Source organism: Protopterus annectens, chromosome 3.part0, assembly GCF_019279795.1.
Source record: "Protopterus annectens isolate FY-2018-M chromosome 3.part0, PAN1.0, whole genome shotgun sequence".
NCBI classification, from domain to species: domain Eukaryota; kingdom Metazoa; phylum Chordata; order Ceratodontiformes; family Protopteridae; genus Protopterus; species Protopterus annectens.
The window spans coordinates 126279205-126301462 of record NC_056731.1 but is presented as its reverse complement, the minus strand read 5'-3'; the positions used below and the strand labels follow the sequence as shown (position 1 = coordinate 126301462).

The 22258-nt window shown below is 38.8% G+C and overlaps 1 protein-coding gene across 1 annotated transcript in view; it reads left to right on the top strand.

The window, feature by feature from the left end:
- The window catches only part of LOC122796782 (macrophage mannose receptor 1-like), a 2734532-nt gene that overhangs the window by 905595 nt on the left and 1806679 nt on the right, over positions 1–22258 (top strand). Inside the window, 1 exon segment of the mRNA XM_044065509.1 lies at positions 14759–14780. Coding sequence (XP_043921444.1) covers positions 14759–14780 — 22 coding nt within the window.

Sequence of the window (22258 nt, the reverse complement as noted above, 5' to 3'; positions counted from 1 at the left end):
CTGGATTCTCAGGTTTCTTAACAGTCTTTTTGGTCACATCTCGGGTATTTCGAATGTTTCCCTGAGGCAAGACTGCAGTGTGTCAGATGGCCGGGACCAGGTACCCCAAAAAACAACTGCCAGACCAATTCTCAAGTAACCATTTATATGCTTTTTTACCACACACAAATAACAGTCCTCTACTTTAGTTGTTACTTTGTTACAAAATGACTGCCCTGCATGAAACATTTTCCTATCTATTACAGATAACTGTTTAAAAAGTACAGGACTACGTTGTACCTGATCAAGAGTCTTATGCATAGATTTAAAAAAATGAGTCATAATCTGTACTACAAGATCCACTTAAATTGTTTGTTTTTTTTTTTATAACATTTATACTGTACTGTGACATTACATTTACTCCATCCCACTTGGATAGTGTCATTTTTGTAAAAACATACAATTCCTTTTTGTGTTACAGGCAAATACAGTGCTACCTTATCATGTGCTTTAATAGCAACTGTGTAAAAAAACAGATTTTCCCAGGTCTCATTGACCCCTAGGGGGATAGCAGCCATTAATAAACCCCCATATGCTGTTGGTATGGCCGTGCAGACCCAGCAGTTCGAAACATTAAAAGTATCAGCATACACACATGTAATTGCCTGATAAGTGTTAAAGTTCGGATGCCAGTCTAGGTTTGGTTCATTACGTCTAATTAGTTCAACTTTTGTGGCAGGAAAAAGGAGTGGCCAAAACAAAAAGAACAGTGTGAATAGCATAGCTATTAAAATGATCATACAAGTTTTCTGAGGTTGCTCAATGTCTCTATTCACTCTGTACCTGGCCATTATGTTCTCGTTGTACAACAGTAACAAAGTTTTTGTCCAATTCAAAGTTCTTAACCAGTTTACAGTGCATCAAATGAATCCAGGAAGCTCGTTCCGCGATCTTGACTGCAGTGGGTGTTGACAGTAGTACCTGGTACAGTCCTTCCCACTTTGGAGAACTCCAGTTCTTTTGCTTCACAATCTTCACCCAGACCCACGTGCCTGGGGCTACTGGTGCTTCCGATTTCGGTTGTTCTTTATCTGAAACAGAATTTAACTGCAAAAGTTTGTTATTCAAAAATCGCCTCATATACCCTGCAAGTGAACTGTCAGCCTCTTGCTCTGCAGACATGAGAGGTTTCCACTGAGGTGTATAATATGCCCTCCCAAACAAAGTTTCAAAAGGAGTTAATCCCTTTGCATTTGGAACAGTTTTCATGCTCAATGGTGCTAAAGGCAAACAGTGCACCCAGTTCTTTTGTGTCTCGCTCATCAACTTCCTAAGCTTACCCTTCAACACCCCATTATGCCTCTCTACTAACCCTGCAGATTGGGGGTGGTAAGCACAGTGATTTTTTAACGATATTCCAAAATAACGACTAAGTTGCTGTATTGTTTGGTTCACGAAATGTGTACCGTTATCACTATAAATCTTTTCCGGTATGCCACATCTGGGTATAATTTCTTTAACAAGGACTTTTGCAACAGTAGCTGCATCTGGATTTTTAGTTGGAAAAGCTTCCACCCATTTGGAAAACATATCTATAATGATAAGGCAATACTTTTTATTCTCACATTTATTCAGTTCTATGAAATCCATACAAATAGTATGAAATGGATACGGTGGTGTAGGGAAACTCCCTTGCTTAGGCTTCAATGCCCCCTGTGCGTGATGCTTGTTACAAACATGGCATGCTGCACAGAAATTTTTTGTGTAATTTGTAAATCCATAGGTTGTAAACACTCGATTCACTAACTGTACCATCCCCCCTGTTGAGACATGGCTCTGCCCATGGCTCAACAAAACTGCATATCTAAACAAGTTAGATGGCAAAATCGTTTTTTTTTTCCTTGGAGATGTACAGTCCCTTTTCAAGGATTGCTCCTCGTTTTATCCACTTCTGTTTTTCTACATTTGTAGTAAGTGTCTGCATTGTTTTTAACATTTCTAAATCTAAAGTCTCAGAGGATTGTAATTCCTCACTCAAAAGAAAAGCTTCTGAGGCTGAAGCTGCTTGCTTCGCAGCTGTATCAGCCCGCGCATTACCTTTTGAAATCCTATCCTGTTGCTTGGTATGAGCTATGCATTTGCAAATAGCTACTTTTTGAGGTAACTGAATAGAATCTAATAGATCTAAAATGAATTGCACATGATTAATTGGTTTACCAGTAGATGTTATCATTCCTCTATTTTTCCACTGCTGCGCAAAAACATGTACAGTAGAAAAAGCATACTGACTGTCAGTATAAATGTTTACTTTCTTACCTTTTGCTAAGGTACATGCCCTTGTCAAGGCAATTAACTCTGCCGCTTGTGCAGATAAATTGTGTGGTAAAGATTTTGCTTCTAAAGTTTCAGTATCAGAAACGACTGCATACCCCACTAGGATCTGTCCTGTAGGACCCCTCCTGCATGAGCCGTCCACATAGTATGTCACCTCGGCATCATCCAAGGGAACATCTGTAAGGTCTTGTCTAGGTTATGTCTTTTGCTCAATCTTCTGCAGGCAGCAATGCGGTTTGCCATGCGCAGGGGTTGGGAGCAAGGTTGACGGATTCAAAGTCATGCATCGTTCAATCATCATATGAGGTTGACTCAACAGTATAGTCATACAAAGATGTCTAGCAGGAGAAAGATATGCTACTTTTTCTTGAGTAAAATAATTGCGACTGCATGAGGCACTCTCAATGTGAGAGGGTGGAATAACACTACTGAGGCCGAAGCCTGCACTGCCATTGCAGCTGCAACTACTGCTTATACACAGTGGGGCAGGGACCGCGCCACTGGGTCTCACTGTGATGAATAGTAAGCTATGGGGCGTTGCTTGTCCCCATGCTGCTGTGTCAATACTGATGTCATATAACCCTGCTTACAGTCTACAGTTTGAAAAAATTGCTTATGATAGTTTGGTAATCCTAAAACTAAGGATGATGCTATCAGTTGTTTCAGCTTGCAGAAAGCTGCTTCTGCTTCTGGTGTCCATTGTAATAAATCCTGTGCTGCCATCGGCTTTTTGAATATTAAATTGGCCAGTGGAGCAGATTCCAAAGCATAATTCGGTATTCAACTTCGACAAAAATTAGTAGTTCCCAGGAAGGACATCATTTCCTTCTTGGTAGTTGGTCTAGGTGCCTGTAATATTGCTGTTTTTCTATCTTCGTCTAATATTCTACCTTCCTTGGATATTACATACCCCAAGTACTTAACTTGTTTTCTCCAAAGTTGTAGTTTGTTCTTGTTTACTTTGTGACCTTGAGTAGCTAAAAACTGTAATAATGCTATGGTGTCCTCTTTGCATTCTTGCTGGGTGGGGGCTGCCAGCAGAATGTCGTCTACATAAAGTAAAATCTGACTTCCTTTCGGTGGGATAAATCCCGCCAGGTTGCTTGCCATTTCCTGTGCAAATATTGTTGGACTTTTACAACATCCCTGTGGTAATCTCGTATATGTATACCGTTTCCCCTGAAATGTAAATGCAAACCAATATTGGCTGTCAGGGTGTATCGGTATTGAGAAAAATGCATTACTAATATCTACCACAGAAAAATACTTTTGCTGAGGCTTTAAATCATTGAGTAAGGTGTGTGGGTCTGGCACTGTTGGTGCCCTGGGTATAACTACATTATTTACAGCTTGTAAATCTTGGACCATACGCCATTCCCCGTTTGCTTTCCTGACAGGAAATAAGGGTGTATTACAAGGTGAATCAGGAGATTTTATTAAGACTCCTTCCTTAAGTAAGGCTGCTATTATAGGTTTGATTCCTATCTCTGCATCCTTTCTCAAAGGATACTGTCTTTTCTGGTTTCTAAATGCTGACTTTGGCGTAATAGTAACTGGTCCTGCTGTTCGTATAAGTCCTACATCTGATTTCCCTGTTGACCAGAGAGTCTCTGGTATGTTCCGCAAGGCTTTTTCCTCTTCCTCCAATAAGAGTAATACTCAGCTATTCTCACTAGCCTGTGAGTGCACAGCTGGGTGTGTCTGTGTTATCCAATTCAACTTCTGTTTCTGTACTCCTTGTTCGGAGAGTTCTAATTCTGTCTGCTTTTCCCACCTTGTGACTTTTTCACCTAAGTCTGCCCATTTCAAATTTCTATTCTTAGTTAAGCTAACATGTGGCAATCGAATAGATTTGTAAAGTGCTAAAAATTCCTGGGGCAATGAACAGCTTACTACACTGTTTCCTTCTGTGTCCCAGTACAAGTTTCATAACACTAGTCTGTTCGCGTGGTTCTGAAACAATTCCTGCTCATAATCTTTATCAGGTTCTGGTCTATTACAGTAATATAGCGTACAATGCAACAAATGCTGTTTGTCAATGTCGAGGGAGGGGGACTTACTGATGGCTACGTTCATCAGTTCTTCGGTTACTGCCTCTGGACCAGTAGTAGCAAAGTCCTGGCTGTACCAATAATATGTCTCACCCTCTGGTCGCACTACAAAAGTATCCATTTGTCGCTGTGCTTCCATACCCTGCATGGTTGGAACTACGGCTATGCCATATATCTGCATTAAGTCTCTACACAAAAGGTTTACTGGGCATTTTGCAGAAACTACAATTTTACTTCTCTGGGTCATTCCTGAAACGGGGTCTGTTATCGCTATGTCATGGGAGAGTGGCTCCCGATACAGCTGTCCATTAGCTGCCTTCACTAGTATATAATCTGGTGATTCTGAATCTTCCGGTAATTTGGAAGGGTGTATCAGGGTCCGTGAAGCCCCTGAGTCACACAAAAATTTGACTTCCCTCCCCTCTACCAGAAGCGTCACTTCCAGTTTTGTATCTGCTAAGTAAAGCTCTAGGCTCAATAAGGCTAAGTCCAAAATTTCACTTTCTTCAATGTCTGCAAATTCATGTACATCCTCTACCCCTTCTGTCACATCCTCTACCCTTGCTATCACATTTGTGCTTGTCAGATTGTTTATTTCCCTGGGTATTTTTCTTACCCATTCTTCCAGTTTGTACTACAAATACTTCTGACCCATCTTCTGCCGAAAATACTTGAGTTTTCTTTTTCTTTTTACTATTAAAATGTCTCTCTGCATGTCTAGCATGTTCAAGTAATGGCTGCAGTCTACTCGTACGATGATCTACCATGTGCTTCGTAATAAAGCTGCTAATGGGAGTTATACTACCCTTCAAGAATGCATTCTTTAACTGTTGTTCATATGGGGAATCCTGTGTCTGGTTTTCTGGTATCTGCATTCCGCAGTGGTTATTAAAATACTCTAATAATCTAGCATAATATCTATCAACTGTTTCACCTTCTTGTTGAATGCACTGATTAATGCAAGTCCAATCAGCCCTTGGCTTCCACTTTTCAGAGATTCAGTCTGTCAGACCTTTCACTCTGCCATCCAGTTCTGCATTAGTATGTGGGAGTGGTCTAAACTGTGCATCACGAGGATTCCAGTCGCCACTGCTCATGTGCCAGTCTGGACCTACAATTTGTCTAACTACTTTTTCTACTTCTTCTCCATTCAAATGGTAACTTAATCTCATACCCTGTAAGTCTTCTAAAAATTTTTGAAAATTCACTTTCGGATGGGGAATTCCCTCCGTGGCTTTCTGGATATCTTCCGGTGTCCACGGTCTATAAACTAAAAGAGTCGGATCCTGTCCTGCCTGAGGATTTGGTACTTCTATGAGTGGACATATCTCTTCCTCACTCATAGCTTGTGATTTTCTATTTATTTCACATAATTCAATCTCCCTTCTCAAGTTGCGTGTTCGAGACCTTGTCTCGATAGGATCCCTGACAAATGGTTTTGATGCTGTAGAAACAACTGGATATAGCGGAGGTGGATCAGCTTGTCCACTCGCTTCATATTCTGGTAAGGGAAGTGGAGGGGGTGAAGGAGGGGCCGTCGCTATTACCAAGTTATTATCTTCTTTGTCTAAAAACATTGTTTTTGAATTCTTTATCTTTTGTTCTCTGCGATATGCTTCCTCAAGCCACCTATGCGCCTGAGAGACTCCTAATTGTCGTTGTTTTTTTAATTGACCTTTTGCATCTGTTTTAGTTGCCTGACAAGTTTAATAAGTGCGGGTTTATCTAAATTACCATCGAATTTATACTTATCCACCCATTTTGTATAATACTTAATATTGTCGGCACGCTGTAATTGCATATACTTTGCGTCTTCAGTTAGGGGCAGGTCTCAGGAACTTTTCGTACACTGATTTCCCATTGTTGCCTTAGCTAAGCTGTAAATTGTTACGTAACCCTTTTTATCACGTGGTACCACAGTTCTATACCTTTTCACAGTTTATCTAGAATAACTGCCTACCTATTCTGTTTCCCTGATCTATGACAAAACAGTAACCCCTTTTTCTGTCCCTGATCTGCACATGCAAATCTTCCTGACAAAAAACAGTTCTGTAATTAGTCCCTGATCTTAAAACAGAAATAAGGTAATTCCTCCTTACCTGACCCTCCGTGAGTTGATCCACCGGATCATTGACTCGTCCTCCAATCCCAGATCAGAAACAGTGGCTGGCCTCTTTCAAACAATTCAGTCGGAGGTCTTTCAAAACAGAAGAGCCGATTTGGCCTCTTCTCCGTACGGATGCATGCCATCGGGCCCAATTCTGACCTAGGCCTAGAGCGAGAGGTACTATCCAGCTCGAAGGACCAAACTGTCAAAGGAAAAATATACTTTAAAAATGATCAAAACATGGTAGGTTCAGGTTAAGGCACTTTAATCTTGCAGCAAGGAGACAAAAACGTGCTAATACAGAGTTTGTCTAACCAGAAACAGGAAATACTTTCAATTTTCTACATTCTCTAACTAGTCATGGCCTACCAAGCTGACGTAACAGATTACCACCTTTCTCATCATCATCTGTTGACCATCATTCCCATGAATTTCTGCTGATTTATCAATTTTTATGTGAAGCTTCCTGAGGAAAACAACATGGCCTTGATTACTCCCAGTTAGATACATGTTATGTTACCATTCAAGGTACTATGGCTAATTCAAGCACAATGCTAGCAGTTCATTTCTCTAATAATCCTTAGTCTACTTTATCTCTAAGTTACTGCAGCTGCACATGTTCTCATGCTTCAAACAGAGCTGATTGTCTAAAATCATTACATTTACAGAATATAGTATTGTTCATTCATTCATTCCTGACCTAGCAGATAAGCACCTATTTCTCAAGTACATTTCCAAAAGGCATAAACATGAATACTGCTGTGCTAGCAGTTACTAGGTCAGAGGGCAACTTGCAAGTTTCAGAAAGCATACTGCAGTTTTCAAAAAGCATCTTTTTCAGTCTCATATGAAACTCAATTTATATATAACACAGTGCATGAAAAATAGAATGAAAAGTGTATTAAATCATTTGATTATTAATTAGCATTAAGCATGCACACATTAATACATATTTTTCTAACACACACACACACACACACACACACATATATATATATATATATATATATATATATATATATATATATATATTTTTTTTCCTTGTAACATGCGAACAAATCTAGCATGTAGTTGAAAAATACCTTAGCAAGATAAGAAAGCTTCTGTTCACAGAAATCCAAATTAATAGCAATCGTCTTTAGTTTTCTCCACATACACAACTCTCTTCACCTTCAAGTTCCCTAACTACATGATTACTTTTTTATAATGTAGATTCAGTCCTGTAAATTCATTAGAATTGCTGAATTTCAAACTTTGACTTCTTGTAGCAAGTGTAAACATAGTGTAGGCAATACCTCCATGTTTGTTGCTAATGGATTGTAACTAGTAGAGAGAAGGAAGACAACAGCAACTCAGACTACCTTACCTGCAGTGGGTGTGCCACCCAGGATATACTTATAAAGTGCAGAAGTAACTATAGCAAGCTTTTAAATGGAAGTGAACAGTACAGCACACATTTCTCATTTTTGTTCACTGATAGCCAAACTCTCTTGCCTTTGCTGAAAACTGTTTGTATTTTGCTGCCATGTAGTTTTATCATACATTTTAATGACAATGATGCAAAATGCCCTATAGACTGCATGGCTGAGGATACAGCACAGATAATAGAAGAATGAACACAATACAAAGAAGACAGAGCTGCACTGGTGCAAAATATTCATAACTGCTTATGTCATTACTCAGTGCACTAAATATGTAAGCAACACGTACAAACAAGTGAGCATGTACAAGTGTGTATGTCTTCTTAATGCTGTGGAGGAAATGGGACTTGTTTGTAATGATTTGCATTCCTGCTGCAAAGTTGTTTCTGTGGCAAAGAAAGATAAGACACCCCCAATGTGTTTTGTAGTTTCATTTGTCTGACAGTTCAAATCCAGATTTCTGTAAAACTCTGTAAGGTGTGTTGAAAAGTATTTGAGCTGTTTCTGTTTCCTTTTTTAATTTTGTTATTTATTCTTTTTTTAAATAATTAGTATTTGTGTAATGTGCAGCTTAGTGCAAATATGGTGAAATGGTGAAATAATTTAAAAACGATGGAAGTTGCTTCAGTGATAAAGACAGCATAAATGAAATCTTTGAATCAGAGTTTAAGTGTAGCACATCTGTTAAACAAGATGAATCGCAGCACATGGTATATGCAGATCAAGGCTCAAGTCCCACATTTATCTTTTAATTATGAAAACGAATAAACCCTTTTTACATTAATAATCCATGTTGAGCTTTGCTAATTTTGTTAGTGCTTTGCTCACCTCCATGCAAACATGGTGTAATGGCCCAGACAACAAGCAGATATTGTCAGTTTCATAACAGATATGTTGTTGCATGTTTTGCTGCCCATTGCACAAACACTCTAAGCAGTGTTGTGCAGTGGTCAACAAGCTTTCACAACACCTGCAGGTCTAGAACACCTGCAGACAAATGGCAGACACTTGTCAATTTTTAAAAAAAGATACATTGTTGCAGCTTTTGCTGCAGATCATGCAACCACGGTCAGGAATCTTCCCCAACAGATGCAGGTTTAGAACACCTGAAGAAAACAAGCCAACACTTGTCAGTTTCAAAATGGATACATTCTATCAAGTGTGGTTTGCCTCTGTGCAAATACAGTAAGTGGTACTGCACTGTGGTCAGCACACATATATATATATATATATAGTAATGAATGTGAATATATACAGCTGCTGGCTAGTTGTTCCTGTGGCAGCAGGTGTAATTTAAGGGCTACAATACAGATGGCCTGGGTTCTCATGCAGCAAAGTCTAAAGTTTTATCACTGCTGTTCTAATTTACTTTATAAAAAAATTAACATCAGAAACATAATTACATATAGAAAAAACTATCTATAGCAGGTGCATTGAGCATACACAGGATATCAGATATATATTAAATGTGTAACTGTGGGTATTAGTAGAATTATGGATCTACAATTAAACATGTATTTTTTGATCTTTCAGGTCACACACATGCATGGTTAAACACGCACCTCTTTAATGTATATGTATAACTAATGAACAGGTCTGACAAACAAGGTCTCAGATGCAATGAGCACCCTGTACAGTAATGACTGTAAAAAAATGCACTTGTAGCCCAACCTTCACTGTGGCAACTGGTGTAAGTTAATAATCACAATACAGGTGAGTCAGGGTTCTAGTCTAGCATGCTTGCAATTTTATTAATGCTTGCCCACTCAATGTTAAAAATAAAGAACAATCTAAACATACTTATAAGTAACAATAACTATGTATAGCACTGGAGCTCATATGAATTATATGGGTGACTGAGGGTGTACTGACAGTTATGTTTCTGTAATTAAAATATTCTTTCCTGCCCTTGGATGGACTTCATATTTCAGTGATAGTCATAAACACATGAAATTATATACCAGGGCCTTGTCAGGTCACACACATACATGGTTAACCCCTCACTCTGTCATGGGTTTATATAATTAATGATCATGTCTGGTAAGCACTTCTGTGACAAGGATGAAAAACACTTGTGTGGAAGACTATGTTTCATCTATTTTACATAGGTTTGAATCCCACATTGTACAGATTACTTTTATCAGTGTGTAAAGCCACACAAAAAATGTGTCAGGTCATAAAATGTATACACCCAATACATGTCAGCAACGTTTAAGCAACTAACAGGTGCAGCAGCCACCATCCCATAAACTAATGGCAACTGTCACATTACCCTTCCTATTTAATATGCTGCCTTCCTGTCTGTTTAGCACAGCTGTGCTCCACTTAGCATCACACAAATGTGGTTGGCATGGTTGTTTGGGTTTGCATACTAGCTGTAAAACCTGATAACATGAATTGGTGGGAAAACAGTCTAATGATTGCTCTTTGACTTGTATGGACATGGCAGGAGCTAGAAGGGAAGATTCCCATTTTAGGGCTCAAAAATTGGGTGTAGAGGAGACCCGGATATTCATTGGATTCCTTGTAAAGCTCCACAGCCATAGACTGCTGCAGGAGGACTATACCAGGTCTTTATATAAATCAGAGGTTTGTAATAGTTGGGCCAAGGCTGTCTCCAGTGCAACTGGCATTCCATACACTGAACAGTAAGGCAGGCACCACTATAATGACCTGAAAAGGTGCAAGAAGGAACAACCAAACTAGTGGATGGATGAGTTTAGGACTGCTGATATCTCACTACTGTGTAAGTATACAGATTAAGATACTTTAAATTATATTGAAAGCTGGATATAGCCAAGACTGGTATGTATAATGTTCTTCTCTTTTTCTACACTTTTTCTTTTACAGCCACCCATGAGATTGAAGCAAACATGGGATGCCCATTCTGAGCATTTGGAAAGACTTAAAGAAGCAAGGAGTATGTATGCAGCGCAACATAATATTATTTTATCTAAAGTATCGGTGTTATATACATTATTAGCAAATTAAGCATGCTTCAGTCTGTAGGTCAAGCCAACTGTAGGAGTCAATTGTAATACTGTATTCACATGTTGTGGGTTCAAATCCCACAGATAAAAAATATATTGTAAAATAATTTAAAAATATTACATAATAATTTCAACAAAATTGGCATACATCCCATGCTGTTAACTTAATCTGAATTATTTGAGCAAGCAAAACGTATGTGAAATGTATGCATATTGTAAGGGTTACTGGGAACAATTCTCAGTCATAGCTTGTAGTTGTTAAAAAGTATATTTAATGTAAAATTATTTGCATCATAGCAATGTACTGTATGTCACATATGATGGTACTAATTATCTTCTTTTTTTTTGTCTTTTACCCTACCCCTTATCTCTCATATTTATTTTTTATATGTGTGGTCACAACATTCTGATGTCATCAATTTCTGACAACTCACAAAATGATTTACAGCACAGAGAGGAAGGCCAACCAGTGCAGCTCAGCCAGCCACCTCTCCAACTTCTGCCACACTGATGCTCAGAACATCTGGGACCCAACCTGGTAGTACTGCCTCTGCAGCCCCTGCACTACGTGAGCCATCCACATCTGGTAGCATTATCCTAGCAGCTGTTGCAGTGATATCCTACGGGAGTATTGCCAGGGGTGGTGATTTTGTCACCCCACCAGGAGATGCCAGGCATCGTATGTGAGGTCTTGGAAAGTACCATTGGTCCTTGCCTCAGCCAGATGAAGAGGATGCTGTAAAATCAAAAATGTCAAACATTCCAACAGCAAGCTGAGTAAGGGGATGGTGATGAGGGTCTATATCACGAAATTGAACTTAGAAAATGTCGAACACCATAAGTTCGAACATGGAAGATCGAATTCTGATAACATCGAAACTTCAAAACCGCAAATTTTTTCCCAGGGAAAAAATTTGCTGTTCCAAAAAACACACACATAACACAATCACACCAAACACCTTCAAAACCTACAGTAAACCTAACATACATCACTATCTATGCACTATCCTTAACCCAGCCCAAACACCTTCAAAACTTACAGTAAACCTAACATACATCACTATCTATGCACTATCCTTAACCCAGCCCTAACCCTAAAATCCGTCACTATCGCACACTTACCTGACTCGCACCCTAACCCTAAAGTCCATTACTATCGCACACTAACATGACCCGTGCCCTAACCCTAAAGTCTGTCACTACTGCACACTTACCTGACCCTAACCCTAAAGTCCGTCACTACTCATTCATACACTTACCTTCACTGGGTCCAAAAATGCCGAAGCCGCAGAAACGGCCAACCGAATTCTTTCCCGCGGCTTCGACATTCTCAACTTTCAGACTACCTAGCTCGTCCTTCCGTTATTCGGTGTTCTTAAGATTTGATTTTGCGATAGGAACCAAGTGATGACAGTTCTGAGGGTGAGGACTAGATTCTCACTGTCCCCATGCTTGATGGGCATGGGCATCCAATGTCCCCTCCCTATTCCTAATCATGGTGTCCCCCAACCTTTTGTGTCCCTCACCATCCACATCTGTTGTCTTGTTTGCCCTGTTTGTCTGCATCAGCTTCCTCATCTATCCTACTTACCTGACTCTGAACTATCTGTGTCCTTTACCCAGCATTCCACTCTTAATGAAGTAAAAACACAAAGATAGGCACTTGCCACAAAAAAAAAATATATATATATATATATATATATATATATATATATATATATATGTGTGTGTGTGTGTGTGTGTGTATCATCCTATATATAGCTGTCCATTTCCTAAATGTGTCTTCTTGACACACTTGATTCAGTCTAATTGGCTTTACAACATTACTGCGTTGTTGTCCCCCATCTTTGTTGAGGTGACAGTCCAGATTCATCCAATATTCTATTCATGTTCATTGCATACTGCTGAACAAGTGGATCGCTATGGTTATTTCTTAATTTTCACCTGCACATTCCTATATTGCTTCCCCCTTGTTTTTCCACCTTCTTGCCCCCATGTCACCACTTTTCTATCTACTCCATTTTCACACTTTTATTCTCGTCAAAAACAGAATCACTCATCACACACTTAAATAATAAATCCCCAATGGAGCCCTTCACTTTTTGTCCTCTGTGTTTGTGCTGAGTTTGGCATCACTGACCAAAGCTGAGTGACGGTGAATGGGTCATCATGTCTTATGGCATTATGTAGTTACCTCCATGCAATGCTGCTTAAACTTGCTATAATAAAGTAACACACAGTTACACACAATTAAAGTAGAGTAAAGGCACTAATATTAAAAATTGCATATAATATTTATTTAGACTGACAAATGTCCAAATATGCAAATCCACATGTGTACTGTTGACAGGAATCAAATGAGTACTGTTTGTTTTTATATAGTACTTCATTGTAGTCATTCCCTCTCTCATTTCCAGTAGCTCACATGTAACTATTTACTTACATCATGAATACCTATGTAAAAAATTCAATAGAGCTGGATTTGAACCCTGTATCATTTCTGCTCAAAATAAGAGTTTACTGCTATTACATCTGCTGCCACTGAGACAGGCAGGCAGCAGGCACTTTTCTTTCACTCATTACTGTTCAAAGTGCTGACTGCTGTACCTTTCTGCTTAGCATGTTTGCATGGAGGAAAGCGAACCAATAGAACACTCAGAGGTTTCTCAGTGAAGCAGAGACCCGCATTTGCTCTTCACTTAACAGCACGCAAATGGGGAAAGCAGTTTAAATAATTTGATAATGTTAAATAATTTATGACACAACATTTCTGATATGAACTAGTTATGAACACCATAGTATCGGTTAACTGTGTCTACCATAGGCAGTATGAATAAATACTTCTCAGCAGGATTCTTTAAATGTGTATCTTGCATGTGCAAACACTTTCCCATCGATCGCACAAATGAGCTGCTCAGCAGTGCTCTTTGGAAAGTGCTTATTAGCATGTACTACTTACGTTTACTGCCCAGTTAGTCTCATCCCATTATGATCCATGTAAAACACAACCAAAAGGTAGGCAACTTTTACTGACTTAACACATATTTGCACTGTCATGCGTAACCTGTACTCGTGTACTTGAAGCTTGGTATGTCAGTACTAGTTCCCAAATGTCAATTACACTACAGAAATAAATAGCAAAACTGCTTTGTTAAATACCATGTACACCTTTATAATGACAGCAGACATTCAGATTTTCTTATACATGTATTAATGTGGACAGCAATTCTTCACAAATATGAACACATTCACATACACAGTAGCATCCAGGCTGATCACAAAAAATGTGTGTGCCTGTATATGACAATAAGTATATAATGTGTTGCTCATCTTCTGTATTCAAATAAGATGATGAGGCTTGGGTGTTCGTTTAAGATGTTTATTAACACACAAACACATCAGGATGGATTATTGGAACATAAAACTTAAACTGATTAACTGACTGCTACACGCATACATGCTTTCATTCTGGCTGCTTACACAAAATGGCACTCTGCTTGCACGTGCTCAGTACTTATATGCATGTGCCCACGAGTTACAGTGGCTTTAAAGGGACAACACACACATTCTACGATCTATATCCTCCCTCTTTGACTATTTTGTCATGCAAATGAAAAATGACAATCAGATACACATGCAAATTATATAAACATATAAACAATAACAACCATATTCAGATTGCCACGCATCTAGGATTAGGTTTTGAGATATGACCTGTCCTCATTACATAATAATCAGTATTGGGTTTAGCAACAGGGACAGTCACTGAGGAATGCTCTTCATCAGGAACTTCAGGGATACTTTCAGGAACAGGAACAGAAGATGAATTGGTTCTCTGGAACAGGAACATCTGATAGCATACTCTGAGAATTACAGTCTCCATTACAGACAAGATGTTGTAACACTGGCTCAGGCACCAGCAATAAATGTGTCCAATTCTGCCTAAATTCCATTCCTTGTGACTCAATGAAGTACGATCTCAGTTCCTGACATAGATGTTTTACAGTCCTATTCGATCAAAACCTCTTGCTGTCTGCATCCTCACTGTCTCTATTTTTAATGGCTTGAGATGTTTGCTGGTTTTATCATAATGGAATTTCTGTGATAAACACTTTTTCCTGAGTTGAGCGTGTACTGCTTTGTTGTTTTCAACACTTGGAATCAACAAATTCTTACTGATTGGTAGTATAGTTCTCAGAGGCAAGAGGGCAGAGTGTGAGAGGGGCACTTAGTGATCTAAAAAGGGCAATTTTTTAAAACTATTTACTACCACAGCATAGGTTCACTTGGAGGACATTTTAAGCTTAGCCAGTTTCCCTTTTGGTGCTTGAATTAACATTCCGTGATTGGTCTTAAATATCCCATGGCTGATAATTATATATTAGCCCTAGTGAGAATAAATGTGATCATACTATAAATAATCTGAGGGGACTCATGTAAGGGATGCAGCATTTAGGAACTGCCTCTAACAATTAGTGGCATGAGGCGGAATCCTGGAGTACATTTTCTATTACCCATCCTTAGATCCAAGTTGCATTTGAATGTAGACAGGGATGAACTCTGTTTTATTTGAATGGATAATCTGTGCTGGAACAGTGGTAGCCTCTGTGATATTATATCCATCTCTCCACAACATTCAGTTTAGATACCTGGACTGAGTATTTCTGATGTCATTTGACTTGCTGATGTTCAGTAGGTCCATCTGTATTAGGTCAGAGGATGTCTTGCATGTCAGACATGTCACCTCTAAGCACTCTGTAGGAGTGGTCCATGCAAGACCTATTGTTTAGGACTTGCATCCCTTTAGTAAGGTATCTCTGTGGGTGTTCCAATTGTGGCATGGGTCTGGATAGATACATGCCAAAGTAGGCATTATAAAAATGATTGACCTAATGAGGGCATTGTAAAGGAGGACAATAACATCTCTAGATCTAGTCAAAATCAATTTGTTTATAAGCTGTGCAATATAGAAAGACTTTCTTATGACTCTGGCCACATGCTGGTCAAAGGTTAGGTCACTGTGCACACAAGTTCCCAAATGCCAAACAACTGGATCAGTTCTCAGGGGGCATTTCCAATTTGGCAGTTCCCTAGAGTAGATGACTTCCCAAAGGATATGATAATGTATTTCTTAGAGTTTAGTTTCAATTCATGATACTGTCACCAGCATCATGCATTCCTGCATGATGGCTAAGTCATTTGTGGATTCAATACCTCTCCTAGCTTGCAGTCATCTCAGACTTAGTTGACCAAAGCCCTTTGGTATTTCCTTATACTTTTGAGATGTATATGCCAAACAGAAAAAGCCTCAGCACCAAACCCTGACAGACTCCATTGGTGACTGGTCTCTTCCCCTATTTTGATCTCCTGCATCCTGTCAGCAAGCATACATGTATGCATTCTTTGAATCGCCTTCCTGATTGTATGAACCTGATTGTATTAAATTATATTCCTTGTATAATACAGCACCACTTGTTAGAATGTGTTTTAAATTTGTGACTTGGAATAGTCTTCTAGTAAGCAATGAAACAAAATGTATGACCCAATAATGACAAAACTGATCATTTCAGAAATTTTCAACCATAAAAGGACACTCAAACTTCTGTCATTACAATCCACCAATATCAGTAAATATGCAAAATCCCTGCTGAAGTTAAGTCATCTAAATAATTCCACATTAAATGGATCTGCAACTAATGAAGAGGTTGCTGCTAGAAAACTTTATATTTCATTGTTTTATCTACAAATAAAGTGCCTGCTGCCCTAAAACAATAAATTGGCTATGCTAAATTAAAACAAATGATAAACTAGTAATTTTGCAATGGGAAATGGAAGGCAAACTGATAACAGAAACATAGTTACTAGGTAACTCCTTCAAAGGAGGACATTCATAGGACTGCAGCATCCACTCCCTTTAAAGTACAACACAGTACAGTATCAGTGATCCATATGCATACTGTATGAGTAGAAGCCACAACCTTCTGCATCAAAAGCAAATACACTACCTGTTGTGCTACGAACAGTGCAAGCCGCTTGACCTAAGAAGCACTAAACTTCTCTTCCCCTAAAGCTCTGAGCTCTTTGTAAAATCCACTTGACACTCAACTAAATCTCTCAACATCGCAGCACAATAAATCTGTAAAAAAGCCAAAATTTATTTGGGGGGGGGGCAAAGGCCCAAAACTAGGGACACATTTTAAATATTGCTTGTATAATCTTAGAAATTTGCAAAAATAAAGTGTTTTGTATTACCATGTGTTTCTTGAAAGATAGGAAGACTGAAACTTAAAGGGCTATCATTATTTAGTGAATTCAGTTCTCACTGATTTGCCAGAAAACCACAAATTTTAAGAGGAACGGACCAAAACTATGAGTCAAATATTCTGTGAAAATCTGGACAGTTGAGAGCTATAGACTCAACTCCATGAATAACATGGGTAGAGAATTCAGGCTTTTGTTTGAGTCTGAGTAACACTAACCACCAGGTATACCTAACTGGGGCATTTTACACACACACACACACACACACACACACACACACACACACACACACACACACACACACACAGGAGCAGCATTACTCCTGCAAATAAAAGAACAAAACTCTCCTTACCAGCATGACTCTGGCTGTGGCAGTACCAACAGAACAGTGTCAGTATAACTCCTGTAACACAGAGCAATAAGAGAACAAGAACAGCTAGTGTAGTTAGTTTAACTTCCATGCGCGAATCCATGTTAGCGTGAAAACTCCACTTCATTAAATTTTTCCAACAGGTCTTGCAGCTGTAAAAGTGGGGGGGGGGGGCTCCCCCTGACTTTATGGTACGGCACCCATGATAGTTTTTGTTGGTCTCAAAATTAATCTCTGAGCAGGTGAACCAAGTAAATTGTCTCATGGAATGTTTCTGACATTAAGCAAATTGAGAAAAATATCAGTATTGTCTTTTTTGGATTTCTCCAACTGTTTCACACTTTGAACTGCACGTTCAGCTAAGCCATTAGACTGTGGATACTCAGGACAACTAGTAACGTGAACAAAGTCCTATGTCTCAGCAAATCTTTTGAACTGCTGACTTGTAAACTGTGCACCATTGTCAAAAACAACTTTGTGTGGACTATCATGTACATAAAAATGTCTCTTCAATTTTGTAATGACCACTGGTAGCTAAATTAGGAAGTAGATCAATCCTGAACCAATTTGAATAAGAGTCTGCTAATACCCAATAATGTTGACCATTCCATTTGAAAATATCTGTAGGTACTGTCAACCAAGGAATCAGGTTTATATGAAGTGGTTCTTTTTTTGATGCAGTTTAGTACTATAACAAATTGAACAAGCTGAGATTTCCTTATCAATAGCTCTTGACATAGAAGGCCAAAATACTAGTCTTCTTGCCCTTCTTTTGGTAGAATCAGTTCCTGGGTAACCTTGATGCAAGATATTAATATACTCTTGTTGCAAGGATTTTGGAATTAGCACTTTTGGACCTTTCATGATGACTCCATCTTCCATCAAAATCTTGTCTCTATAAGGAAAATACTGCAGCATATCTAGTGGTAAAAAAGATTGTTTTGCTGGCCATCTATGACTGATAAAATGGTTTAGCTTCTGTTGAACTGGATCTGAAGCTGTGTGATTTTTAAGCTCATCAAGATGCATAAAAGAAGAAATTCTCACTTTCATGACTTCAAAATCAGCTTTCTCATTGTCACTTGTTAGTCTGGGCAATCTGGATAGAGTATCAGCAAGATAAAGAAGTTTGCATTTTGCGTAAACAATATTGAAATTGTACTTTTGCAATTTTGACATCATGCGTTGCAATCTAGCTGCAGCTGTGAGCATTGGCTTTCTGAAAATAGTAACCAGAGGTTGGTGATCAGGCTCAATCTGAATAGGTCGACCATAAATATAATCATTGAACTTTGAACATGTAAACACTATTGCCAAAAGCTCTTTTTTAATTTGCGCATACTGCATCTCAGTTGGAGTTTGAGTTCTAGAGGCATAGTCTACTAACCTGCCCTGTTGAAGAACGACTGCACCAAGACCACATTTTAAAGCATCACAGGAAAGAGTTACATGTTTGTGAACATAATATCTCAAAGTGGGTGGACTGGCAAGTTTCTGTTTCAGGACATCAAATGCTCTTTGGTGTTGTTCCAACCAGGACCAAGTTACATTTTTGCATGTCAGCTCTCGTAGCGATGCTGAAAAGTTCACTTAAATCAGGAATGAACTTGCCTAAACAGTTGATCGTGCCAAGAAAGTGTTGTAAAGAGGTGGCATTGTCTGGAGATTGCATCTCAAGAATTGCGGCTTGCTTGGACAGATCTTGTCATAAGCCTGAATCGGTAAACAAATGACCCACATAAGTAACTTCTTTCAGCCTGAATTTACATTTCTGAGGATTCAGTTTGATTCACTTCACAAGTACAATTTAGAACTTTCCTAAGTTTTATATCATGTTCGACTTAACCATTGCCTCCTACAAGAATATCATCTACTATAACAGCACATGGATAACCAGAAAAATTTGTTCCATCATACATCAGAAGACTTCACTGGCAGAATTTATTCTAAATGGCATTCTGAAAAATCTGTACCTTCCAAATGGTATACTGAAAGTTGTTAGCAAGGAAAATTTTTGATTGATATAAATATAAATGCATACTGATTACATAAGCACATACGTCTTCTTTCATCTACATGATGTGATATACACAAAAATATCATGTTTTGATTAAATTGCAACCTTGTGCAATTGTATTGATATTCACAAGGATTATTGAGGTGGTCACCAGCACCATTGTATGAGTATCAGCATTTGTTTCAGTAACTGTTCTGCATTAGCCACAGCCAACTCATTTGTAATGTGTCTTTATATGGGATCAGGCTGCTCAAATACAGCTTTCCATTGAAAAGCATATAGGCATATGTTGCACAGTTGATGTAATTACATGACACTGCTAGACTTGTATGACTGTGTGAACAGTACCACTGTGTGGCACTTGATGCATAACCAAGGGTGTATTTGGAGGTGTTGCCGCAATTCATTTATTTAAATAAATGTGAAATGTTAAGGAGAATATACAACTAAATGCAGTTTGTGTATGCCACCAACAATACTCAACTGGAAAAAATAGACAATCTGCTAGCTGACGGTTTGTATCACATTTCAGCCACCTGTCATCAGTGGCCTTCAGACAAAGTATACATGCCAACATTACTCTATTTATCTTCTCAGAAGAGCAGCTCATCTGTGCACTCTCTATGGCTAATAACTTGGAATCAATGGTCCCTAACAACATCACAGATTGCCTATAGCCTGACTTAAAACCTGGCGTAGTAAATACACTTAGATCCCTAAATAAACACAGCTGCCAGACAGCCTATGTTCTTGTAGAAGGGGGTAAAGCAGCAGTCATCAGTCTGAACAGGAGGGAACACCACATGATGCATGGGCTTATAGACGCATAATCCTGACTCTCCTCATTTGTCAGGTAAACAAATGAGTCATCATGGACCTCATCAAAAAGGAAATATGTAATCTCCCAACTGTATACCAAATCCATGTTTGATTTATTAAGGCTACATCATGCATGTTACATTTGTATGATGTCTTCAAGGTCACCAGGGGCATGCACAAGGAAAGCAATAGCCTGCAAAACTTGAACTGGCCAAGGCATTTGACAGAAATCCACTCTCAGGTATTATAACGAAACTGCCTCAAGAGGGCATAAACACCTATGTCACAAAGTGGCTAGAGAAATGGATCACATACGGGACACTTTATGTCAAAGTGTGTGAAGTCACTTCTATCTAGATACAAGTGACCAGGTCCATACCTCAGGATTCTGTACTAGGCCCATTCCTGCTCATTATTTCAATCTCAGGGGCCAAGACAAACTTAAGTATCCTGTGCCTAACCAGGTTTGTGGATGAGTGCAAATTGTGGACAGTCATTAAATCCAATATATGTACTGGTATAATGCAGATAGTATTAACACACAAAGGATTGCTGCCAGAATCCTGGAGACACAGTAGATGAACACAATTTCACATGGGGATTATTTCCTTTATGAAAGCAAATACACAAACTATTTACAATATTGACTGCACATGCTTATGAGCAGACCAAGTGTTATGTGACTTGTGTACTCAGGTAGATAGTACACAGATCTTCCACTAGCATGTGCTCACAGTGGTGGCTAATCCCTGAGCATGTGCAGGACATAGATATCAAAGGGCATTATATTCTCATTGTTCTCAGCCCTCATCACAACAACAATTGAGTAAAATACACTCTTTTGCAGGTAACTCTGAACACATCTTCCAGGGATGATTTGCTTAAGTGTATCACTTTTGCCACAATGAGCTACCAAACATTTTTTTGGCTATACCTATATATTCTTTTTCTTGCATAGCCAATAGGAGGTGGCACTTCTTTCAAGGTGTTATACAAGATGCATGTGTGATACGTGTTCCTGTGATGCACCTAGTAAATACATATCTCATTGACCAAATTGATGCCATGGGTTACAGTTGTGCAAGTGTGGATTGTGACACATATACGCCATGCAAAACTGTCAACTAGCCAGGATTGATCATAATTTAAACTACAGGTGCGAGTGTCTCTTAACACCTCTGAATGGTGTCAGTTATTGAGGAAGGTGTGCTTGATTCTCTTTATGGATTACTGACATATCATTGCAGTTGTACAAATGTGTTCATGCAGAACATGTATATCAACTCACAATCACATATTTTATGACAGTGACACAGATTAATGGTGGTATTATTCTGATATTGTCCATGATTCTGCCTGCTTGTGTGTACTGTTGTCCATGAGCCTGGTGTGATGTGTCCACATTGGTTGAGACCTTCGCTGAAATTATATTCATAGTCAAGCAACTAATTTTGCACATCTTCACAATATGCATACATTCCCTAGTGTATATACTGTCCTTGATAAATGTCCACTCCAGTGATCATGTCAGGATGCTTATATCACAACCAGTCATCTCCCCTTATATGTGACCTTGTGTGACACATGATATACACTAACTGTGTGATGTTATGACTACACCCACACAGGAGGTGTAAACAGCAGTAACATGTACATATGTGATTACTGTTCACGCTACAATTGCTTTGTCCTTGTGGTGTACATACATTGACATGCCCTTATCTGCTGTATATTACCATCTTTCACTTGTCCTCTTCCCCTGTCTTCATTCCTATAATTCATACATGTGGCCCTTTTCAATGCACACACTTCTCCAGAATAAATTATTTGGAATGCAGTCTATGTACCCTTGCTGATCACCACCAAAACTTTATTTCAGTATGTCTAAAACAGGTTTGTGCAGTAATCT